This window comes from Heptranchias perlo, chromosome 10, assembly GCF_035084215.1.
Source record: "Heptranchias perlo isolate sHepPer1 chromosome 10, sHepPer1.hap1, whole genome shotgun sequence".
NCBI lineage: Eukaryota > Metazoa > Chordata > Chondrichthyes > Hexanchiformes > Hexanchidae > Heptranchias > Heptranchias perlo.
The window spans coordinates 77,007,061-77,033,747 of NC_090334.1; the positions used below are offsets into that span (position 1 = coordinate 77,007,061).

Below are 26,687 nucleotides of genomic sequence, written 5' to 3' on the forward strand. Positions count from 1 at the left end.
TAGGTAGCTTATCATAAGCATGCTCATTGATGTCTTACTCCCAGATATCAGGAAGCAACCAAGTGCTAGGTTTCAAGTTGCACCCAGAAAAATACTTGTCCATAGTCCTGATGACTTGCGTTCCCAGAGGGGTCAGCCTTGGCTCAATGGGTAGCACACTCACCTCTGAGTCACAACCCACTCCAGAGGCTTGAGCACAAATTCTAGACTGACACTCCCAGTGAAAGTACTGAGGGAGTGTTGTACTGTCGGAGATACCGTCTTTTGGATGAGACCCCGTCTGCCCTCTCAGGTGAACGTGAAAGATCCCACCGCACTATTTCCAAGAACAGGGGAGTTCTCCCCAGTGTCCTGGCCAATATTTATCCTTTAATCAACACCTACAAAAGATTATCAGGTCGTTATCACATTGCTGTTTGTGGGAGCTTGCTGTGCACAAATTGGCTGCAGCATTTCCCTACGGTATAACAGTGAGTGAGCACATTTCTAAAATATTTAATTGGCTGTAAAGCGCTTTGGGACGTCCTGAAAGGTGCTGTATAAATTCAGGTTCTTTAGATTGAATGAATGAATGAATGAAAGGGAGAGAGAACTTAGGGGGCAGTTTTGCAACAGCAAAGGATGCTGGAGCCCCCAAGCGAGCCCGGCTCGAGTTTAAGCAGCTATAACCACCCAGTTTATCGGCTCGGAGCCCCCACCTCACAGTGCTCCTCATACACAAGAAGCAGAAGCGGCTGCTCTCCCCTCACCCCCTTAGGCCTGACTGTGCTGTGACAGGGAGGGGAGGGAGTTCGCGCCCCCCGGGCGTATATCCTTTAATTAACGGTCGCACGGGCGTTAATTTAACGAGCCGTTCGTTACCTTTAACTCGCCGCACAGACCCATCCCGCCAGCGCAAGCCGTCCGTCCACAACCATCACCAACCGCCCATTCCCGTCAAACTCCAGCGGCCCCTCGGCGTCTATGGCAACTTGAAATGTCCGCCTTCGCCGGCTTGAACCGGGCCGAGGACCCCGCCCTTGCCGTCGCGGAGCCACTTGGGAAATGTAGTTCTCCCGCTCCAGCCCCGCCGCAAGCGCGTGAGGGGGCTAGGGTGGGAGGAGCAACTACAAGTCCCAGGAGGCACCGCGGCCGGCCGGCTTGAACCTTGCAGGTGTCCCCCCCTCGGTGCCTGCTAGGAAATTGCGCCAAACGTCCCGCCTCTCCACACAGAGAGGCGCCAGTGTGCAGCAGCAGCAGCAGAGCACTAACTGCCGCAAGTGCTGATGTGGAGATGCCGGTGATGGACTGGGGTTGACAATTGTAAACAATTTTACAACACCAAGTTATAGTCCAGCAATTTTATTTTAAATTCACAAGCTTTCGGAGGCTTCCCCCTTCCTCAGGTGAACGATGTGAAATGAAGTCCTCGAAATGAAATCGCATTTATAATTCACAGAACAATGCTTGGTGAGTACAGACAGTTTTTTCAACTGCCCGTTGCCAAGGCAATCAGTGTGCAGACAGACAGGTGTTACCTGCCAGGTCTCACAGAATATACAAATCACCAAAAAAAAACAAAAAACCAACAAACAAAAAAAACAGAGATAGAGAGGTAGAAACATAGAAAAGACAGCAACTGACCCGTTATATTAAAAACAGATAACATTTGTTCGCTGGTGGGGTAACGTGTAGCGTGACATGAACCCAAGATCCCGGTTGAGGCCGTCCTCATGGGTGCGGAACTTGGCTATCAAGTTCCGCACCCATGAGGACGGCCTCAACCGGGATCTTGGGTTCATGTCACGCTACACGTTACCCCACCAGCGAACAAATGTTATCTGTTTTTAATATAACGGGTCAGTTGCTGTCTTTTCTATGTTTCTACCTCTCTATCTCTGTTTTTTTTGTTTGTTGGTTTTTTGTTTTTTTTTGGTGATTTGTATATTCTGTGAGACCTGGCAGGTAACACCTGTCTGTCTGCACACTGATTGCCTTGGCAACGGGCAGTTGAAAAAACTGTCTGTACTCACCAAGCATTGTTCTGTGAATTATAAATGCGATTTCATTTCGAGGACTTCATTTCACATCGTTCACCTGAGGAAGGGGGAAGCCTCCGAAAGCTTGTGAATTTAAAATAAAATTGCTGGACTATAACTTGGTGTTGTAAAATTGTTTACAATTGCCGCAAGTGCAGCCAACGCTGAAAGAGCCAGCAACCCTTAATTGCTTTTATGTTTGCTTTAACATTTGTTGCTTTTAAATTAAACTTTAAGCAACAAATTTAGATATTTTTTTTTATTATACCCAATGTAAAATTTTAAACAAGGTAACGTCTTATTGTTGCCAGTGGTTTATTTAGAGACAATTACATTTACGTTTTGTATAAGTATTTCATAACTTTTCGGAATTATTATGTAATTTTAATATCTATGGAAAATGTGAACTTTTCTAAATTATTGAATATTATTGCATTTATCAAAGGGGCGTGGAAGTCCAAAACACTCGCTCAAAAGTACAACTTTGGAATTAAGAAAAGTCTAAAACAAAAACAATAAAACAGAAAATAAAAACAAAGATGTGCAATACAAATTTAAAAGTATGCATGGACCAGAGGGGAAGTAATTTACAATGCAAATTGCATCACACTTCAAAATGGTTATCAATTTCCTAATAATTCCATTGCATATTATTTTGTATTCTGCACAGTAATTACAATCATCTGTCAATTTATTAAAACTGCTATGGAATTTGTTCATTCGTAGAATCATAGAATGGTTACAGCACAGAAGGAGGCCGTGCCAGCTCTCTGCAAGAGCAATCCAGCTAGTCCACTCCCCCACCCTTTCCCCATAGCCCTGCAATTTTTTTCCCTTCAAGTGCTTATCCAATTCCCTTTTGAAAGCCACAGTTGAATCTGCCTCGACCACCTTTTCAGGCAGTGCATTCCAGGTCCTAACCACTAGCTGCGTAAAACGGGTTTCCTCATGGCGCCTTTAATTCTTTTGCCAATCACCTTAAATCTGTATCTTCTGGTTCTCGAACCTTCCATTAATGGGAACAGTTTCTATCTACTCTGTCTAGACCCCTCATGAATTTGAACACCTCTATCAAATCTCCTCTTAACCTTCTCTGCTCTAAGGAGAACAACCCCAGCTTCTCCAGTCTATCCACGTAACTGAAGTCTCTCATCCCTAGAACCATTCTAGTAAATCTTTTCTGCACCCGCTCTAAGGCCTTCACATCCTTCCTAAAATGCGGTGCCCAGAATTGGACACAATACTCCAGTTGTGGCCAAACCAGTGTTTTCTAAAGGTTCATCATAGCCTCCTTGCTTTTGCACTCTATGTCTCTATTTCTGAAGCCCAGGATCCCGTATGCTTTTTTAACCGCTTTCTCAACCTGCCCTGCCACCTTCAACGACCTATGCACATATACCTCCGGGTCTCTCTGTTCCTGCACCCCCCTTTAGAATTGTACCCTTTAGTTTATATTGATTCTCCTCATTCTTCCTACCAAAATGTATCACTTCGCACTTCTCTGCGTTAAATTTCATCTGCCACATGTCCATTCCACCAGCCTGTCTATGTCCTCTTGAAGTCTATCACTCTCCTCCTCACTGTTCACTACACTTCCAAGTTTTGTGTCATCTGCAAATTTATATATTTTAGTGCCTGATATTTCAGACAATATAGGCTAAGCACTACTACAAAGGTGGAACTGCATGGGGGAGGAGGGATGAATAGACATGTTACCTACCCCTCCCTAATTTTGTTTGACATGGCTTATGTTACCCCTCCACTACCTCAAATGGAATTGCTTACCATTCCATGCACAAGGTGACCAAATAACCAGGAGGTTGCTCAGCTGGGCAGGAACAGCCTGATGTGTATTCCCACCCACCCCCACCCCCAAACTCTTTATCCATGGTTGCACCTGAGCTCCAATGTGATCCCCATCTATCCACTTTGCGATGGTCATCTAGTTTAGAATCTAAATCTAAGCATCTTTTCTGTGGTGTATCCTGTTTGCATGCAATGACTGTATTATCTGATTGATTACCCAAAATTCACTTTAATTTAGTAGCTCATTTGCCACATGGTTTATCATTTTAAAGTCATAGAGATGCTAAAATGGGAGATTGTGAAAATAAATCTTTGTATGACTTGCAGGGCAAAGCTGCAATCAACGCAGCAGGTGTAGGCAGTAAGTTACCTCAGTGCTGCTTTTCAGTTTGAATTAGTCTTTGGAGAAAGCAGTTTATATCCTTTACGGATGCAAGCAGTGAAGAAATAAAATCAATGAACAAATTCTTTAAGTATGAGAAGCCATTGCAAAATAAAAACAGCACAACGTAATCGATGCTGCACCTACATCTCCAGTGTAATTTAGTAGCAGCGTGATTGAGTACCAGAAGAAAGAGAGGACTCAGCTTGCTCTGCCTGAGTTACAGGTTCAGCTTCAGAGAATGTACAACAACTTCTCCTCTTCTCTCCCTCCTCCAAACTGCCTTCAGCGCCCGAACATAAACAACCAACCCAAATCCTTGTAAACCTGATTTATTTGTACAATGTACTTCTGTTGCTCTAGATTCAAGGTGGCACTGTTCGACTGCAAATAGTGGAACCTATGTATAAACAGTTGAGGATGGTGGGGCAGCATCGGGAGCAATTCAGGGTTTGTAACTGGAGAGTGGGACATAACCCACGCAATAAAACTTTGGGTGAGGAGCACATATGCCTCCGTCTCTCCCCAGTGGTTGCACCTATGCCTAAGACTAAAAGTAACGACCTTATCACAGTTCAAGCTTCTGATCAATGCCCTTCCCATGTTTACAGTTACGCTACAGTTTCCATAAATACTGGAGTGACAGCCTAGATTATGAGCTCAATTCTGACTCAGGCTCAGAGATGAGAGTCAGAGAGGTATAGTGGGGGTTATGCCAAGGTATACTGAGCATACCTACTCTTTACTTTTGGAGGCAAGAGTGTACTGATTCTTTTCGCAGCATGTAATCAAAGGTATACTGATTATTCCCACTTTCTATATGTGGAGGCTAAGGGCCCTGGGTCCAAGAGCATAAGATAACAAATCACACAAGGAATCAAAAGCAAAATACTGCAGATGCTGGAAATCTGAAATAAAAACAGAAAATGCTGGAAATACTCAGGCAGCATCTGTGGAGAGAGGAACAGAGTTAACGTTTCTGGTTGATGTTTCTCTCTCCACAGATGCTGCCTGACCTGCTGAGTATTTCCAGCATTTTCTGTTTTTAAATCATACAAGGCCTGGGCATCTTCTGATCAAGATTGTAAAGCTCAGTGGCAGTTAGTGCATTAAGGGGCTATTTTTTAATGATTATATAATTACTTTGAGATCAAAGTCTGAAAATCACTGCTGGCAATATTGGTGAATGGATGCTTATTGCGTTCATTTAACCTTCCTCTGTCTGCTGCTTTAACCGACGTGTTACGTCTTTATAATAAATGTGTTTACATCACGTTAAATCAGTGGACAGAGGAATAGAAGACTAATATCTCAAACAGTAGTTTTTGGCTGAAAAAAATAGTGGGATTCAAGAAGCAAGTATATTATTTCTTAATGGATTATCATAACGTACATGATGCACCATTATAGCTGTCAGTCCAGCTTAGTGGGGCATATTGTCTCATATGAAGCAGTTTACACATCAGAAAACATCACATGTATAAAATGTATAATACAAAGTGTTGGGAATTGCACCAAATAAATTGCAAAAATCCTCCTCCTCCCCTGCTCCTCTTGCTCCCCCTGCACCTCTTCCTCTTCCTCCTCCTCTTCCTCCCCCTCCTCCTCTTCCTCCCCTCCTCCTCTTCCTCCCCTGCTCCTCTTCCTCCTTTACCTCCTCTTCCTTCCCTACTCCTCTTCCTCCTCCTCTTGCTCCTCTTCCTCCTCCTCCTCTTCCTCCCCCACACCTCTTCCTCCCCTACTCTTCTTCCTCCTCCTCCTTCTCCTCTTCCTCCTCTTGCTCCTCTTCCTCCCCATTCCTCTTCCTCCTCTCTTCTTCCTCCTCCTCTTCCTCCCCACACCTCTTCCTCCTCGTCCTCTTGCTCCTTTTCCTCCCCCTGCTTCTCTTCCTCCCCTACTCCTCTTCCTCCTCCTCCTCTTGCTTCTCTTCCTCCCCTACTCCTCTTCCTCCTCCTCCTCTTGCTCCTCTTCCTCCCTCTCCCTCTGCTCCTCTTCCTCCCCCTCCCCCTGCTCCTCTTCCTTTCATACTCCTCTTGCTGCCCCTACACCTCTTGCTCCTCCTCCCCCTGCTCGTCTTCCTCCCCCACTCCTCTTGCTCCTCCTCCTCCCCTTCCTCTGAAGCACATTTCACAATTTTTTTCACTGCTGTGTCGATACCTCTAAACCTTCCCCTTTGTTAAACTCACTAATATCAGGTGTGACACATTTTCGATTTGACGGTGCGCAGCTGCAGAATGCTGGCTGAGCTCAACCTTTGCTTGTTAATGAAAGGTAAGTATTCTCAGATCAGAGCTAAAGACGGACATACCGATCGTTAGCTTTTTTAAAATATATTCTCAAGATGTAGGCAACACTGGCCAGGCCGGCATTTATTGGCCATTCCTAGGCGGTGGTGATGGTAATGGGCCTTTTTCTTGAACTGCTGCAGTCCTTGTGGTGATGGTGCTCCCACAATGGTGTTAGGTTTGGGAATGCTGTAGGGCTGAGTGGCTTGCTAGGCCACTTCATTAAGAGTTAATCATGTGATGTGGACTAGAGTCACATGTAGGCCACACTGGATAAAGGGTGGCAAGTTCCCTTCCCTGATGGACATTTTGTTTTATTTGTTCTTGGGATGTGGGCGACACCAGCAAGGCTGACATTTATTGACCAATCCTAGATGCCCTGAGAAGGTGGTGATGTTGGGCCTTCTCCTTGAACCTTTCCGACAATGGTGTTAGCTCGGGAATTCTCACAATCTTACACCACTTTTTATTCATCTACTCTTCTGCTAATGTTAGCAGAGAGAGGAAAATATGATGCTGTGAATTTCCTTTTTTGGTAGTTCTCATGTATTTAATTTTCTTCTTGCTCCTTTAGGCCTCATGTAATGTATACCATTTGCCTGTTGTCAGGGCAAGTAGGTGACTTCCTCCTTGTCTTCTGCCAAAGCTGCTCTACAACTGCCCAGTTTCCTACATTGCAACTTCAAAAAGTAATTCACTGGCTGTAAAACGCTTTGGGACATCCTGAGGTCATGAAAGGCGCTATACAATGCAAGCCTTTCTGTTCTTTTTAGTAGGAGCTACACAAGAAACTATTTTTGCCCTCTCCTTCTGCCACAAAGCCTGACCATCACTTGATGCCTCCCCCAGACAACACAGCCCAGGCCATGAGCTCGGTTTGTGGGGAATCGGAGCGGTGAAGCAATACATTGATTCAGCCAAAATAAAATCCATTCTGTAAATAGTGCTTAACATTTCAATGCAAGATTTGCCATGACTTTTTGCGTTTCATGAGTTATTTTAGACTTTTATTAGTGGAACGATACTTTCTGAGCTCCACATTGGTACCTTTTGTTGTTTGCCTGTCATTTAATGTACCCTAGCAACCACTGCTATGACAACACAATATCGAACAAAGCAAAACATGCGGTGGGTTCAGGAAGTAGCTTTCACAATGCTGGAGATAAACAAAAGCACTAATACCATATTTAATATTTCAATCAAAAGCATAGCAACCAATGTTTCCGCTATCTGCGAAAAGAGGAGAAATAACCTTCAGTGCACAACTAGGAAAATGATTTATTCATTGGGTGTATTTAGTGCGGATAACTCATTAAAAGTAAACAGGAAATCTTAAGGATTAGAGAGGTGGGTCTATTGGGAGAAGAGAGGTGGCTGACATCTTAAAACTTTGTCTGTCTTTCTCTTTGCAAGGTATTACTATGGTCACTGAGAACCTTCTTGTCCTGTACTTCCTACACTCCAAATATACCACCTCACATTATCATTATCAACAAACAAGAAAAGCAGAAAATGCTGCAAATACACAGCAGGTCTTAGAATCATAGATCATAGAATGACACACAGCACAGAATGAGGCCATTCGGCCCATCGCGTCTGAGCCGGCTCTTTGAAAGAGCTATCCAATTAGTCCCACTCTCCTGCTCTTTCCCCATAGCCCTGCAAATTTTTCCCCTTCAAGTATTTATCCAACGCCCTTTCAGGCAGTGCATTCCAGACCATTGCAACTCGCTGCGTAAACATTTTGTTCCTCATGTCGCCTCTGGTTCTTTTGCCAACTGTGCCTTTCAGCAACTGTAAAGAGAAAAACAGAGGTTAATGTTCCGGTAGAGACACTTTTGGTCAGAAGTGAGTCACGGTCTGCCGAAGGATCTTATCCAAAACATTAACCTGTTTTTGTTTTCTCTTTGAACATGTGTATTTCTAGAATTTACTGTTTTTGCTCCATCTTACGCTCTCATCCTTCTGCATGCTGCCTCTTTAATGGCATCTGTCTAACTTTCCTTCCTATTTCCAACGTCCTAACTCTTAACTCGTGTCTGTAGTGAAAGTTTTGTCTGGATGTGCTTTGTCAATCCTCTTTCATAATCTTGAACTGCAAAGGAAAGAAACAACAACAATGACATGCATCATTTTGTAGCACCTTTAATGTAGAAAAAGGTCCCAGAACTGTAATCAAAACAAAGAAATATTATGAGCTAGATATCATTAAATGGCTTTGGTTTCCCATTTATGTAGCAGAACTGATTACTTCAGTGCAGTGCTGAGGGGGTGCTGCACTGTCGGAGGTGATCGTCTTTCAGATGAGACATTAAACTGAGCCCCTCTCAGGTGCATGTTAAAGATCCCACAGCACTTTTCGAAGAAGAACAGGGGAGCTTGTCCCACTGTCTTGGCCAATATTTATCCCTCAGCCTAAAACCTAAAACAGATTATCTGGTCATTTATCTCGTTGCTGTTTATGGGACCATGCAGCCCATCAATCCCACCCCCTCCACAATCAGCTCCACAATCACAATCTCTACCCCACCTATTTCATTTCCAAAGGGGAAAGTTCAGCATAAGTGCACCCGACCCCAAGCAAAACTTCAGAATATCCATCAATCCCCACCTCTCCCTGCTTACAGACAATTGCCCTCTGCAAACAAAATTCTCAACACCCACCTACCTGGTCCAAACATTAGAAGACCAAACAAAATCCTGTGGAGCGTTTGACTGTCTCGGTCTATACCCTACACAAGAAATACTCAACCTTTCTTGTTAACTACTCTGATTAGTATTGTCTTAGTGGTAACTGAAGCAATCAGCACCCACTGAGGGTCCAACTAATTTCCAGGTCACAAGCATTTTGCTGTTCAGTGAAAAGCAAGGAAGTTACGCTAAACTTTTATAAAACACTCGTTAGGCCTCAGCTGGAGTACGGTGTTCAATTCTGGGCACCACACTTTAGGAAGGATGTCGAGGCCTTGGAGAGGGTACGGAGGAGATTTACTAGAATGGTACCAGGGATGAGGGACTTCAGTTACGTGGAGAGACTGGAGAAGCTGGATTCTACTCCTTGGACCAGAGAAGATTAAGGGGAGATTTAATAGAGGTGTTCAAAATCATGAGGGGTTTTGATAGAGTAAATAAGGAGAAACTGTTTCCACTGGCAGGAGGGGCAGTGACCAAAGGACACAGATTTAAGATAATTGGCAAAAGGACCGGAGGATGAGGTAAATCAGGAAATGGTACATAAATGATGCTAATCTTGGGTTTTAAAAGCTTGTAAAGACTGGGAGGTAAGGAGTTCCACTGTTTTGAGATGCTGAGAAAGAATGAGTCAGAGTAGGATCCTATTTGATAGGTCTTGCAAGAAAATAGAGTGAGGATGCAGCAAGGAGAAGAATGTGTTGCACAGTATCCTTGGAGCTTAGAAGAAAAAGGGAGAAGGAAGATCAGAGGAGCTCTGATCACTGAAGGATTGATAAACTAGAGCGTCAAGAAAAGTTGCAATGGAGAGAGATTGAAGTGTGGAGCTGAAGGTATGATCGCCCACCAGGAGACAGGCTTTACCCTGTCTAGTGCTGTGAGAGAGATGCTATACGTGGCTGTATCTTTTTACCTTATGAGCAAAGAAGGCTGCATATTTGGGCTGATTGCTCATGTTGGGGGTTGGGGGGGGGAGGGGGAAATCAGTCAGGGTTCCCTCGCCTCATCCTTAACCAGGCCACCACTGCTGGAAAGTGCACTCTTGTGTGGACAGGTCGTCCGGTGAAGATGGGATCGGGTTTGGTTGTGATGCCCCTCACCTTCACATAGTCACTGTCGAGGCTCATATACGCCAACTTGGATGAGGTGCTAGAAAGGGTTGCCATCACCTGAGGAACCATTGACCTACGCCAATTGGCAACTTTCAGGAGAGGAGGGCAAAAAAATTTGCCGGGAGAAAAAAATAGATTTTGCTTCGAACAAGTTCTGTGAGAAAATCTTCCCTATTTCTCACTGTTATGTTAAAATTCCACTGCAGCACTGAAAGCTACAAAAAAAATCCAAGTTGTTTTAATTCACCCATCCTTCACAATGCGAAAAAGACACAAGAGAAGCAAAATGAAATAAAAGTGACCCAGACTTTAATATTTCAGTAACCATCTTCCTGGGTCTTTATAGAATCTATTGCTACAAAGTGCACCAATAGAATGCTGAATGATTATCACAACTCACAAGTGGTGGTGAGAAACAGAGTTTACTGGAGAGGAAAATATTAACACCAGAATACTATTGAGTAGTTTCTTCATGGTAATTAATATCTAAGAGACAAGCATGCGCGGTGTACAGTGGTGCAGCTTTACATTGAAAATTAGCCTTGCTGCAGGCTGATTATTGAGCTCTGTAAAGCCTGAAGATCGAACTTGTACAAGTAATGTCGGATTCAACCTGCAGCCTGACATCTCTGATCGGATTTGTTTTCTAGATCCGTTACCCCGTAACAATGTATGTGTGTGTAATAAGGCCAATGTTTACCCCTCAACCAACATCAATAAAAACAGATTATCTGGTCATTATCACATTGGTGTTTGTGGGACCTTGCTGTTCGCAAATTGGCTGCCGTGTCTCCAACAACAGTGACTACTCTTCTAAAGTACTTCATTGTAAAGCGCTTTGGAACAGCCTCGGGTCGTGAAAGGTGCTATAGAAATGCAACTCTTTCTTTCTTCTTTAAGGATAACAGATTTCAGTCTTAAAGAATAAGAAGTCGCGAGCTCCAGAACTGTTTAATAAAGAGTTCAACTCACATGCTCTGACATTGAAAATATCTCATAACATTGCAGTAGTAATGCTAGTCAGATGTCACTACTTATTATGTTACCATAATATATCATGTAAAAAAAAAATTTGCATTTATATTATTAATAGGATATGCTGATAAGGTTAGATAAAGTAGGGTGGCTCGTATGGAGCATAAACACCAGTTGGGCCAAATAGCCTGTTTCTGTCCTGTAAATTCCATGTAATTCTATATAGTGCCTTTCATGTCCTCAGGACATCCACAAGTGCTTCATTGATAATGAATCTCATTCTTGAAGTGTAGTCACTGTTGTAATGTAGGAAAACGCAGCAGCCAATTTGAATGTAGGACATTGCATTTGCCGAATGGGCCCACCCAAAACATTAACCTCCCTTTCTCTCCCAAATCCTAACAGACCTGCTGTGCCTTTCCAGCATTTTCTGTTTGTTTTTATTATGTGTTGAGAAAATAACTTTATTCCTCACTCCCAGTACCTTGTTCTGCATGGATTTACCAATCTGCACACAAACATCTGCTTCTGTTTAACCCAGTGCATGCTCATGGCACAACACCTTAGCAGAACCGGTTGTCAGATTCTTGAGGGAAACAAAACTTTAAAACATTTATTTCGGATTAAACACAGCTGTCTATGTCAGTGGCTCAGTGGTATAACTCTTGGCTCTGAGCCCAGAAGGTTGTGGATTCAAATCCCATTCTCAGAGACTGGAACATATAATCTAGGCTGACACTCCAGTGCTAGTACTGAGGGAGTGCTGCACTGTCAGAGGTGCCGTCTTTCGGATGATACATTAAACCGAGGCCCCTTCTGTCCTCTCAGGTGGATGTAAAAGATCCCATGGCACTATTTCAATGAAGAGCAGGAGAGTTTTCCCCGATGTCCTGGCCAATATTTATCCCTCAACCAACATCATTAAAACAGATTATCTGGTGATCTGTTTGTGGGATCTTGCTGTGCACAAATTGGCTGCTGCATTTCCTACATTACAACAGTGACTACACTTCAAAAGTTCATTGACTATACAGCATTTTGGGACATCCCGAGACGATGAAAGACCCTATATAAATGCAAGTTCTTTTTTTTCATTTAAAAATCTGTTTGACCATAAATTCAGTCCTGTGCTTTTTAACTAGATAACAGAAATAAAAATTGCATTTTTAAAATTGCCTTATTCCTTACTGGTTTAATTAGTTGAATGGGGGAAGGGTTAGCTGTCAATCAATCTCCTAGAGTGCTCTGTAAGTGTTAGTCAGTGCTGACATGAGGAGCTTTGCAAACCTATATGAGGGCTCCTGGCGGCGAGAACTGGATAAACCACATTTAATTCAGTCGTCTGGGGAATGAACCGCAGCAATTTTATTTGAAAAGAAGAAATCATTAACGGAGACAGATTTTTTTTTTTAAAAAAGCAAAATATTCCAGGTTTTTGAATGCTTTGGTCAGGAAGGAGTCAATTGGAAACTGTTTGAAGATGGTCCCGTTCATCTTGAGTGTGTTGACTTTGATAACTGTCTCCCCTGGATTGAGCCGGGCTGAGGGTGCAGTGGATTCGTGTCCCAGTGTCTGTGAGTGTTCAGATTGGGACACTTTCAAGGTAACGTGTAAAGCCATCGATCACATCCCGACCTTCTCCAAGAACACGGAGAAAATGTGAGTACCCCACGCTCCAACTTCACCCTCCCTTAGTGGGGATAGACAGCATCCCTCTGTAGTTAATCTGCTTTGAGAAGCTGAGTAATGTCAGGTTACCTGCTCGTTCCCGCTCCCCCTTTAAACCCAAAGGGGTGGGGGGATTCTCAGCAGCCCCTTTCCATTGAGGCTGGCGGTGACACCAGTCCCAGTGAATGCATTGCCTGTAAACAGTCTACCTGCAAACTCAATATTAACTCCCTAAACACGAGCAGAAATATTAAAGGGAAACCCTTTTATTGTGTGGCATAAATGGAGTTTTTAATCTGGAATAGCTGGGTGGGTGGTTGTTGGTGAAACTGATCGGATGCACTTGTATTGCAAACTCAGGTTTTAATGGGGCTATCAACCCCATCTCTCACTCTGCATTAATATTTATCTGAAACGGTTTCTGCATTGCAGCCAGGCTAAAGTGATAGTATAACTCCAGGTTAGGTCCCCACCTGATTGCAGAGGGGAGGGGTGTGACACCCCTGGGAAAGGCAGTCTTGCACTGTTAGGGTCTAAAGGAACACCTGAGCAGTTTACACACACCACTGTGTACATCTCTAGTAAAGTGCCAACCCGGGGGATTTGTAACATGCTCAGAGTTCCGTTAGCTCCCCGAGCACATTGTACACTTACCCAGGGCTTATTTAAATGGTCACTCTCACCCGCACTCTCAAAACATTTAGCATTGTAGTGCCTGGGAGTGGAGCTCATCCCTGGGCAGGAGAAGTGGAATCAGAGCAAAGTAGGAGCCAGGCAGTATAAAGAAGATACCAGCTGGAGCTTGTAGCCATCACTCTCCGACCAGTAGCTTCTGTGTAAATCTATCCTAACTGTAATATTTAAACTTGCATTTATATAACACCTTTCACAATCTCAGGGTGCCCCAAAACACTTTACAGCCAATGAAGTACTTTTGAAGTGTAGTCACTGTTGTAATGTAGGAAACGCAGCAGCCAATTTGCGCACAGCAAGGTCCCACAAACAGCAATGAGATAAATGACCAGATAATCTGTCTTAGTTGGTTGAGGGATAAATATTGGCCAGGAAGAATTCCCCTGTTCTTCAAAATAGTGTCACAAGATCTTTCACAGTGACCTGAGAGGGCAAACAGGGCCTTGGTTTAACACTTGTAAACAATTTTACAACACCAAGTTATAGTCCAACAATTTTATTTTAAAATCCACAAGCTTTCGGAGGCTTCCTCCTTCCTCAGGTGAATGTGGAAGGAGGAAGCCTCCGAAAGCTTGTGGATTTTAAAATAAAATTGTTGGACTATAACTTGGTGTTGTAAAATTGTTTACAATTGTCAACCCCAGTCCATCACCGGCATCTCCACATCTTGGTTTAACACCTCATCCGAAAGTCTGCACCTCTGACAGTGTAGCACTTCCATCAGTACTGCACTGGAGTGTCAGCTGAGATTATGTGCTCAATTCTCTGGAGTGGGACTTGAGCCCGCAACCTAGAGGCAAGAGTTTATACCGCCGAGCCATGACTGACACCTAAATTTAACCTTATAATATGTCACTTATGGAAAGCAGGGCTGCCAAATAAGGACACTTGTGTTCATTACTCTGTTTATCTGTACTGGTTCTCTCATAGAGCACGGCACTACCAAACCTGCCTCTGTAAGACAGATCACTGGAGCGTTTAACATGTCTAACATGTTTAAAGGGAAGGTTTATGATTGTTGCACTTAGCATCGATTTTTAACATCCTAAAGCACTTCACTGCCAATGAGTTACTTTTGAAATGTAGTCACTATTATGTAGGCAAACAAGGCAGCCAATTATCATTCAGCAAGGTTCCACAGACAACGATGGATAAATGACCAGATAATCTGTTTGGTGTTTTTTTCCCCACAGAGAGGGAATGTAAAGACACCCATTAAACTTACTCACCAGCTATTTCTGTACTTCTAATGCATATCAGCAAATGCAGCATTTAAAACACCTGCCAAAATGGAAAATGCATTTCAGATCAATGCTGAAACAAAGGCCTTTTATACTATATACTATACAGCACCTTTCATGTCCTCAGGATGTCCCAAACGCTTCACAGCCAATGGAGTACTTTCGAAGTGTAGTCGCTGTTGTAATATAGGCAAACACACCAGCCAATTTTCGTTCAGCAAGGTCCCACACACAGCAATGAGATAAATCTAATTTGTTTTTAGTGATGTTGGTTAAGGTATAAATGTTGGCCAGGGCACCAGGAGAACTCCCCTGCTCCTCTTCAAATACTGCCATGGGAGCTTTTACATCCTCCTGAACACAGCCTCGATTTAAACAAAGAATGACTGTGTCAGCTGAGTTTATGTGGTCGTCCGTAGTGGGATTTAAATCAACAACCTTCTGACTTAGAAGATGGGAGCACTACCACTGTGCTAACCTGATATTTAAATACAGTTCATCACAAATTGGAAGGGAGAGAACTGTAACGTGTCTTAATCAGTGCACATATACTTTAATTCATTCAGTCAGGTTTAACATATGAATGATCACCTTTCATAGGGTAGATAGAGAGAAACTATTTCCTCTGGTGGGAGGAGTCCAGAACAAAGGGGGAATAACCTTACAATTAGAGCTAGGCCATTCAGGGGTGATGTCAGGAAGCACTTCTTCACACAAAGGGTTGTGGAAATTTGGAACTCTCTCCCCCCATAAACCTATTGAGGCTGGGCGTCAATTGAAAATTTCAAAACTGAGTTGATAGATTTTTGTTGGGTAAGGGTATTAAGGGTTGAGGAACCAAGGTGGGTAAATGGAGTTAAGATACAGATCAGCCATGATCTAATTGAGTGTCGGAACAGGCTCGAGGGGTTGAATGGCCTACTCCTGTTCCTATGCTATTTTGTTCAGTACCAAATAATGTGTTAAAAATATAAAACACGACTTCTACGTTGCTTGTCACCAGCATTTTACTCAACTAGAGTCTTGATCACATAATCCAAACTGACACCAGTGCAGTACTGAGGGAGTGCTGTACTGTCGGAGATGCCACCTTTCGGATGAGACGTTAAGCCGAAGCCCCATCTGCTCTCTGTGGTGGAGGTAAAAGATCCCAGGACACTCTTTGATGAAGAGCAGGGGAGTTCTCCCCAGTGACCTGGCCAATATTTATCCCTCAACAAACATCACTAAGAACAGATTATTTGGTCATTATCACATTGCTGTTTGTGGGACCTTGCTGTGTGCAAATTGGCTGCACAAGGCTACTAAAATGGATAGTGCATTTTAATGTAACATTTAAATTGCTGTAAATACAGTTTGCCAATACATTTAAAAAAAAATCCAAGTTACTTTCTTCCCAGTGGATTTGCCCAATTAGTGAGTTTAATCAGGAGAACTGATACACCTCTCACATTGCACCATAATTTGGGGGATTTGGTGCAGTACCAATGGTAAATGTGCAGCGTAAAGGCACAATGAAATGCACCTGGGTTAAAGGGGGACGCACCTTCATGGTAAAATGTGTGACACACCACCTCTCGTTTGTTTAGAAATACAGAATCTGATGATATAAATCATGTCACATGTGTCAACTTGTGAGCGGCATCACATGATGCATAAACCGGGAAATAAGTTTGCTCTTTTGCTAAGATGGCACCCCTTTAAGGGAAATGAACAAACTTATTTCATGACACTTCCTTCCTACATTCCCATGTGTGCTATTTTTACGCAGGGATTGAAACGATGTAACACCTGCTTAGAAGTAGCACACACAACGATGTAGTAGGAACACATTTGATGTGAACTTCTTTGATTGAAATTCTACCCTACAGTGTACAAAAGCATGAATTGTGTGGAGGTGACCATATTCTGTTTTGCCCACGTTTTTGTCTTGCTGGTAATTGGCCATGACAGGCATGCAATGGACACTGCAATTGAATCATGTGGGATGACCAGAAATAATATTCTATCAGATAAATTCACCATCCGTGACATACTTTTCACTGCATTTTACAGGCAAATAACCTCCAGATAAAAAAAAGAATTTGAATTTATACTGAGGCTTATCACACCCTCAGGACGTCCCAAAGTACCTGATTGGATACATCTAAGGATCCTGAAGGAAATGGGGTGATAGCAGAGGCCCTAAAAGTTATATTTCAGGGTCCTATTCACAGTGGATGTGTGCCAGAAGACCGGGGAGCGGCCAATGCAATATCCATTTTCAAAAAGGGAGTTAGGGGTTGCTAATCTGTGTAATTACAGGCCAATTAGTTTAACATCTGTGGTAGGGAACATTTTGGAATCTTTAAATAAATATGAAATTATTAAATATCTAGATGAAGAAAAAATAATACGTTCTTTGAGAAAGTTATGCTGATAAGGTTAGATGGAGAGGGGTGGGAGGAGGCTCGTGTGGAGCATAAACACTGGCCTAGTCCTGATGGGCTGAATGGCCTGTTTCTGTGCTGTACATGCTATGTCATTGGTTAATGGACAGAAAACAGAGAGTAGGAATAAACGGATCGTTTTCAAGTTGGCAGGTTGTAAGCAGTGGGGTGCCGCAAGGATCAGTGCTTGGTCCTTAGCTATTTACAATATATATCAATGACTTAGATGAAGGGACCGAGTGTAATGTATCCAAGTTTGCTGATGATGCAAAGCTAGGTAGGAAAGTAAACTGTGAAGAGGACACAAAGAGTCTGCAAAAGGGATCTGGACAGGTTAAGTGAGTAGGTGGCAGATGGGGTATAAAGTGGGGAAATGCGAAATTATTCACTTTCGTAGGAGAGATTTTGAGAGATTAAGAAATGTTGGTAGTCAGAGGGATTTGGGTGTCCTTGTACGTGAATCACAGAAAGTTAACATGCAGGTACAGCAAGCAGTTAGGAAAGCAAATAGTATGTTAGCCTTTATTGCAAGGGGGTAAGGAGACCTTACTGCAATTATATAGGGCTCTCGTGAGACTACACCTGGAATACTGTGTACAGTTTTGGTCTCCTTACCTAAGGAAGGATATACTTGCCTTACAGGGGGTGCAACGAAGGTTCACTAGATTGATTCCTGGGATGAAAGGGTTGTCCTATGAGGAGAGATTGAGTAGAATGGGCCTATACTCTCTGGAGTTTAGAAGAGAGAGTGGTGATCTCATTGAAATGTATAAAATTCTTAAGAGAGCTTGACAGGGTAGATGCTGAAAGGCTGTTTCCCCTGGCTGGAGAGTCTAGAACTAGGGGTCATAGTCTCAAGATAAGGGGTTGGCCACTTAGGACTGAGATGGGGAAAAACTTCTTCACTCAGAGGGTTGTGAATCTTTGGAATTCTCTACCTCAGAGGGCTGTAGATGCTCAATCATTGAGTATATTCAAGACTGAGATTGATGGATATTTGGACACTAAGGGAATCAAGAGATATGATGTGGAGTTTTGAGATATGAGGATAGGGCGGAAAAGTGGAGTTGAGGTCGAAGATCAGCCATGACCTTATTGAATGGCAGAGCAGGCTCAAGGGGCCTTAAGGCCTACTCCTGCTCCTATTTCTTATGTTCTTGTGTTCTTATGCTCATTCTACATAAAGTGACAAATATAGTGGATGATGGAAATGCAGTGGATGTGGTGTATATGGACTTTTAGAAAGCTTTTGACAAGGTGCCACACAGAAGTCTATTGGAGAGCATTAAGGGTCTTTTGCATCCACCCAAACAGGCAGGTCCTGAGACTAGTCCTTGGTTTAATATCTAAATCTGAAAAACGTCTCCTCCAGCAGTACAGCATCTCCCTCGGTAGAACACTAAAAGGGCGGACTAAATTACACCGTCAAGGCGTGGAGTGTGGCTTGAGCCCACAGCTTTCTGACTCAGAGCCAAGAGTACTACCGACTGAGCCAAGTACATAATACAATGACATGGCATATCAATGGTATCAGTTTCAACTAAGTAAATGTGGTCGTTTCGTCCCAACTGGATTCAGATTTTTTTTTTACTGTTTAAAATTATAAGCGGTCATTTCAAAGATAACATTGAGGTTTAGCGGAATCTTTGCCCTTCAGCGAAGCTCTTGTGCTGTGTTTACTTTACAGTGCTGCTGCCAAAGTCACTGTTGCCACCAGGAGGCATCGCACTGTGAAGTAAGGGAGGCCATTCTGCTGTTGGCAGTGGTCCAGAGACCCAACTCCAGAGGTGGTAGCTGAGCCAAAGCAGCAATGTAAATTGTTGTAAATGTAAATTGGTGTCAGCCGTGGCTCAGTTGGGTAGCACTCTCACCTCTGAGTCAGAAGGTCGTGGGTTTAATTCCCACTCCAGGGACTTGAGCACATAATCTAGGCTGAGGCTGAAGAGCAGGGGAGTTTTCCGCGGTGTCCTGGCTAATATTTATCCCCCAACCAACATCACTAAAACAGATTATCTGATCATTGATCCCATTGCTGTTTGTGGAATCTTGCTCTGCGCAAATCGTCTGCCGCATTTCCTACATTACAACAGTGACTACGCTTCAAAACAAAAACATGCTTCATTGGCTGTAAAACGCTTTGGGACGTCCTGAAGTGGTGAAAGGCGCTATATAAATGCAAGTTCTTTCTTTTTTTAAATGGCTACTGCTTGACAATGGGCCATCACCGCTTCCTCTTTCAGTCGGCCTGTGGTCACCCTGAGTGCTCAGCCTCCCCGTAAAGGCCAGCAGTGCGGTTGTAGGGTTGCTCCCTGCGTGACCCTTCCTCCGACACAAATCCATCCCTTCGTGTGAACACGGCGAATCCCACAGAACTGGGAACCAGCTCAAACACAAGAACCTCGACTTGAAGAGGGACTGTATAAAATAACGGCAATGTCAAATCTGGTTTGTTACACAAGCTAAATACGGACAAGAGCCATTCATCTCATCTTAGCACATCCATCCAAAAGAAGTCCGCAATCCGCCCATCACAGCATCCAACTGTTTCTTAAATGTTCGAGAGTTTTTGTCTCCATTACCCTACCCAGAAGTCTGTTCCATTGATTGTGTGAGGAAGAGCTCTCTGATAACAGTCTCCTTGTCCGTAAATATAAGATGATCAGTAATAAATCCAATAAGGAATCCAGGAGAAACTTCTTTACCCGGAGACTGGTGAGAATGTGAAACGTGCTACCACAAGGAATGGTTGAGACAATCGGCATAGATGCATTTAAGGTGAAGCTAGATAAACACATGAGGGAGAAAGGAATAGAAGGATGTGTTGAGAGGGTGAGATGAAGTAAGGTGAGAGGAGGCTCGTGTGGAGCATAGACTTATTGGGCCGAATGGTCTGTTTCTGTGCTGTAAATACTGTGTAATTCTATGTAATCGTGTGAGGAAGAGCTTCCTGATAACTGTCTCCTTGTCCTACTGTCAAAGTTTACATAGGAACAGGAGTAGTCCATTCAGCCCCTTGAGCCTGTTCCGCCATTCAATTAGATCATGGTTGATTTGTACCTGAGCCCCATTAAACGCCTTTGCTCCTTTGATACCCTTGCCTAACAAAAATCTATCGCTCTCGGCCTTGAACATAAAGTAATGTCCCAGATTTACTTTTGTAAATACCGTTCAGTATTCTGTAGACCTCCATGAAGTCCCCTCTCAGTTACCTCCTGAACAGCCCCTAGTTTTCTCCGGTACTTCCTCATTGCTCAGTTCTCTGATGCTGGGGGCAATCTCACAGCTCTTTTCTGCACTTCCTCTGGGATCTGAATGATGCCAGGGATGAGGGACTTCAGTTATGTGGAGAGACCGGAGAAGCTGGGGTTGTTCTCCTTAGAGCGGAGAAAGTTATGGGGAGATTTAATAGAGGTGTTCAAAATAATGAAGGGTTTTGATAGAGTAAATAAGGAGAAACTGTTTCCAGTGGCAAAAGGGTCGGTAACCAGAGGACACAGATTTAAGGTGATTGGCAAAAGAACCGGGGGGAGATGAGATTTTTTTATGTAGCAAGTTGTTATGATCTGGAACGCACTGTCTGAAAGGGTGGTGGAAGCAGATTCAATAGTAACTTTCAAAAGGAAATTGGATAAATCCTTGATTGGGAAAAATTTACAGGGCTACGGGGAAAGAACAGGGGAGTGGGACTAATTGCAGAGTTCTTTCAAAGAGACAGCACAGGCACGATGGGCCAAATAACCTCCTTCTGTGCTCTGTCATTCTCTGATTCTATTCTATGATTCACATTTCACCCAGCTAATATGAACACTCCATAGAATAGAATCATAGAATCATAGAAAGTTACGGCACAGGAGGCCATTCAGCCCATCGTGTCTATGCAGGCCAAAAAAGAGCTAGCCAGCCTAATCCCACTTTCCAGCTCTTGGTCTCTAGCCTCGTAGGTTACGGCACTTCAAGTGCACATCCAAGTACTTTTTAAATGCGTCGAGGGTTTCTGCCTCTACCACTCTTACAGGCAGTGAGTTCCAGACCCCTATCATCCTCTGGGTGAAAACATTTCTCCTCAACTCCCCTCTAATCCTTCTACCAATTACTTTAAATCTTTGACCCCTGGTTATTGACCCCTCTGCTAAGGGAAAAAGATCCTCCCCTATCCACTCTATCTGGGCCCCTCATAATTTTATACACCTCAATTAAATCACCCCTCAGCCTCCTCTGTTCCAATTGAAAACAACCCCAGCCTATCCAATCTTTCCTCATAGCTAAAATTCTCCAGTCCGGGCAACATCCTCGTAAATCTCCTCTGTACCCTCTCTAGTGCAATCATATCTTTCCTGTAATGCACTGACGACCAAGGGTTAACAATTTTGCGACTGTGCTCTGGGTGCATAGGGTGAGTGCGTATCGAGGAATCTCGTATTCCCAGCCCATAGGGGGCAAAATCCAAGAGGTTCCGTGCACCCACAGCCTGGGAATTTCCATCCATTAATTTTAACTGGACAGAAAAACACGAGCTGCAGGTGTGCAGGAGTGGAATTTTTACCCCCTATGTTCTATTTAAAACATTTAGCAGATCTCCTGGGGCATCGCTGCTGTGTAAACTTAGGTTGTGCTTTTAAGACCTCTGCTCTAAACAAGCAAATCCAGGTAATTGTGACGACTTACAAAGTGCTGAGGTCACTTAGAGTGCAATGGTAACTGTTTGTAAATTGCAGGCTGAAGTCCAGTGGCTGTTCTTTTCTTTTTTTAAAAAGTATATACAATGTCGGGGACGGTGGGTGGGGAGGGAATTGGATAAACCAGTTTATAAAAAGAACTTTCTTTGCTCAAATCCCAGGATTAGACTCATGTACAATTCAATTTAACTTGAAACATGGATAGGGAACTGCCGGAAGTGTCACTTAACAACAGCGACTTGCATTTATATAGCGCCTTTAATGTCGTAAAACGTTCCAAAGCGCTTCACAAGAGCGATTATCAATAAAATTTGACATCGAGCCACATAAAGAGATATTAGGACAGGTGACCAAAAGCTTGGTCAAAGAGATAGGTTTTAAGGAGCAACTTAAAGGAGGAGAGAGAGGTAGAGAGGTGGAGAGATTTAGGGAGGGAATTCCAGAGCTGAAGGTACGGCCACCAATGGTGAGTCGGAGGAATGCAGAGTTCCCTGAGGGTTATAGGGCTGGAGGAGGTTACAGAGATAGGAAGGGTGCAAGGCCATGGAGGGATTTGCCTTTGTCCAACAAAATAGGGAACAAACATAGGAGCCTGGGCCGCCCTCATGAAGGTCCCCATCAAAATGGTAGCCAGCGGAATGGGAATGGAAACAGTGCAGTAAGTATAGCACCGCCATTTTTGCAATGCTGCTGTCCTGTTCCTGCCCAACTGAGGCAGTTAAAGTCAGTCCCGTAGCCTTTAATACCAACATGGTGTTATCAGAGCTGAATCTTAACTGTTAATATGAAATTCCCAAATAAAAGCAGAAAATGCTGACGATACACAGCCAGACAGGCAGCACCCGTGCAGAGAACAGTCAGGATAACGTTTCAAAGGGTGTGGACCCTTTGAAAGAACTGACGATTAGGAGATAGGCAAGCACCTTAATAGAATCAGGAAAGAAAATTGTAAACAATTTTACAACACCAAGTTATAGTCCAGCAATTTTATTTTAAATTCACAAGCTTTCGGAGGCTTCCTCCTTCCTCAGGTAAATGTTCAGGAGCTCCTCGAAGCCTACGCATTTATACATATAGAACAATACATGGTGTTTACAGAATGCCCCTGCAACTGCCCGTTGCCAAGGCAATCACCGTGTTCAGACAGAGAGGTGTCACCTGCAGAACCCCCGAATACACATTCAACAAAAAAACAAACAGGAAAAAAAACAGAGAGAGGCAGAAACATCCGGAAGGCAGAGAAAGCCAGCAAATGACCCATTATACTAAAAACAGATAACATTTGTTCGCTGGTGGGGTAACGTGTAGCGTGACATGAACCCAAGATCCCGGTTGAGGCCGTCCTCATGGGTGCGGAACTTGGCTATCAATTTCTGCTCGACGATTTTGCGTTGTCGTGTGTCTCGAAGGCCGCCTTGGAGTACGCTTACCCGAAGGTCGGTGGATGAATGTCCATGACTGCTGAAGTGTTCCCCGACTGGGAGGGAACCCTCCTGTTTGGCGATTGTTGCGCGGTGTCCGTTCATCCGTTGTCGCAGCGTCTGCATGGTCTCGCCAATGTACCATGCTCTGGGGCATCCTTTCCTGCAACGTATGAGGTAGACAACGTTGGCCGAGTCACAGGAGTATGAACCATGCACCTGGTGGGTGGTGTCCTCTCGTGTGATGGTGGTATCTGTGTCGATGATCTGGGATGTCTTGCAGAGGTTACCGTGGCAGGGTTGTGTGGTGTCTGGATACATCGAGGGCATCCTGAAACCCATCGTACAGGGAACCCCCAGCTTCTGTCGCGACACTACAGACTTCCTACAAAAACTCAGTACCCACGGACCAGTTGAACCAGGAACACTTCTCACCACGATGGACGTCTCGGCACTATACACCAGTATCCCCCACGATGACGGCATCGCTGCGACAGCATCAATACTCAACACCAACAACAGCCAATCTCCGGAAGCCATCCTACAACTCATCCGCTTCATCCTGGATCACAATGTCTTCACCTTCGATAACCAGTTCTTTACCCAAACACACGGAACAGCCATGGGGACCAAATTCGCACCCCAATACGCCAACATTTTCATGCACAAGTTCGAGCAGGACTTCTTCACTGCACAAGACCTCCAACCAACACTATACACCAGATACATCGACGACATTTTCCTTCTATGGACCCACGGCAAGGAATCACTAAAGAGACTACACGATAACATCAACAAGTTCCATCCCACCATCAAGCTCACCATGGACTACTCCTCAGAATCAGTTTCTTTCTTGGACACACGAATCTCCATCAAAGACGGGCACCTCAGCACCTCACTCTACCGCAAGCCCACGGACAACCTCACGATGCTCCACTTTTCCAGCTTCCACCCTAACCACGTCAAAGAGGCCATCCCCTATGGACAGGCCCTGCGAATACACAGGGTCTGCTCAGACGAGGAGGAACGCGATGGACACCTACAGACGCTGAAAGACGCCCTAGTAAGAACGGGATATGACGCTCGACTCATCGATCGACAGTTCCGACGGGCCACAGCAAAAAATCGCATAGACCTCCTCAGGAGACTAACACGGGACGCAACCAACAGAGTACCCTTTGTCGTCCAGTACTTCCCCGGAGCGGAGAAACTACGCCATGTTCTCCGCAGCCTTCAACATGTCATCAATGACGACAAACACCTCGCTATGGCCATCCCCACACCTCCACTACTCGCCTTTAAACAGCCACCCAACCTCAAACAGACCATCGTTCGCAGCAAATTACCTAGCTTTCAAGAGAACAGCGTCCACGACGCCACACAACCCTGCCACGGTAACCTCTGCAAGACATGCCAGATCATCGACACAGATACCACCATCACACGAGAGGACACCACCCACCAGGTGCATGGTTCATACTCCTGTGACTCGGCCAACGTTGTCTACCTCATACGTTGCAGGAAAGGATGCCCTGGAGCATGGTACATTGGCGAGACCATGCAGACGCTGCGACAACGGATGAACGGACACCGCGCAACAATCGCCAAACAGGAGGGTTCCCTCCCAGTCGGGGAACACTTCAGCAGTCATGGACATTCATCCACCGACCTTCGGGTAAGCGTACTCCAAGGCGGCCTTCGAGACACACGACAACGCAAAATCGTCGAGCAGAAATTGATAGCCAAGTTCCGCACCCATGAGGACGGCCTCAACCGGGATCTTGGGTTCATGTCACGCTACACGTTACCCCACCAGCGAACAAATGTTATCTGTTTTTAATATAATGGGTCATTTGCTGGCTTTCTCTGCCTTCCGGATGTTTCTGCCTCTCTCTGTTTTTTTTCCTGTTTGTTTTTTTGTTGAATGTGTATTCGGGGGTTCTGCAGGTGACACCTCTCTGTCTGAACACGGTGATTGCCTTGGCAACGGGCAGTTGCAGGGGCATTCTGTAAACACCATGTATTGTTCTATATGTATAAATGCGTAGGCTTCGAGGAGCTCCTGAACATTTACCTGAGGAAGGAGGAAGCCTCCGAAAGCTTGTGAATTTAAAATAAAATTGCTGGACTATAACTTGGTGTTGTAAAATTGTTTACAATTGTCAACCCCAGTCCATCACCGGCATCTCCACATCAGGAAAGAAAAGGGGGAGATAGGGAAAGTCCAGCTTTTTCCCTTTTTGTTTCAGATGGGTGTTGCTTGGACTGGAGAAGGGTGGGATGCGCTGTACCCGGGGGGTTCAATTCTGGGCCATGAATGACCTGGACCCGAGCCTAGGAGCACAATATCAAAATTTATTGATGACATAAAAGCACGTGCATTGGCATACAAGAAGGACTGTGAAAGACTTCAGAAGGACATTGATGGGTAGCACGATAGGCAATCGAAGGTGCAGATTTTTTTTTACCGTTCTCAGAATGTAGAGGACACCAGCAAAGGCACATTTTTATTGCCCATCTTTAGTAGACCCGAGAAGTGGTGGTGGGCCCACTGCAATCCTGATGGCGATGGTGGTAAAAGGGAACTCCAAGATTTTGAACCACTGATAAAAGAAAAGAAAGACTTGCATTTAAATAGCACCTTTCACAACCTCGGGACGCCCCAAAGCACTTTATAGCCACTTTTTTGAAGTGTAGCCACTGTTATAATGTAGGAAACACAGCAGCTGATTTGCACACAGTAAAATTCCACAAACAGCAATGTGATAATGACCAGATCATCTATTTTAGTGATGTTGTTTGAGGAATGTTAGCCAGGATACCGGGGAGAACTCTTTCAAAATAGTGCCACAGAATCTTTTACATCCACTCAAGAGGGCAGATGGGGCTCGCTTTAACATCCCATCTGAAAGATGGCACCTCCAACAGTGCTGGAGTATCAGTCTGGATTTTGTGCTCAAGTCTCTGGAGTGGGACTCAGAGGCGAGAGTGCTACCCACTGAGCCACAGCTGACACTTAATTGGGAGCTGGTGTGATAAGTCTCGCTTTCACTGCAGGGAGGAGGAAGAGTGATGTAAGTGTAGAGCGATGAGCATGTAGATGGTGTTTCGCTGAGTGTGCGATGGTTCACAATTAGTGTGCAATGGTTCACACTGAGTGTGTGATGGTTCACGCGTACAATTTACACCAAGTGTGCAATGGTTCATGCTGAGCGCGCAGATGGTTCACGTTCGGTGTGTAGATGGTGTGTGCTGAGTGTGCGATGGCTCACACCGCTTAATAACTGGTG

General features: G+C 44.3%; 2 protein-coding genes across 6 annotated transcripts in view; one reads left to right on the top strand and one right to left on the bottom strand.

The window, feature by feature from the left end:
• The window catches only part of LOC137326706 (centrosomal protein of 128 kDa-like), a 359,621-nt gene extending 358,661 nt beyond the window's left edge, over positions 1-960 (bottom strand). For all 5 annotated transcript variants that reach the window (XM_067992037.1, XM_067992041.1, XM_067992038.1 and 2 more), the window contains exon 1: positions 862-960. The gene's annotated coding sequence lies outside the window, so the exon portion shown is untranslated. The remainder of the gene's footprint in view (positions 1-861) is intronic.
• An 11,789-nt stretch (positions 961-12,749) lies between these two features.
• tshr (thyroid stimulating hormone receptor) overlaps positions 12,750-26,687 on the top strand; it is an 89,315-nt gene continuing 75,377 nt past the window's right edge. The window contains exon 1 of the mRNA XM_067992186.1: positions 12,750-12,928. Coding sequence (XP_067848287.1) covers positions 12,750-12,928 — 179 coding nt within the window. The remainder of the gene's footprint in view (positions 12,929-26,687) is intronic.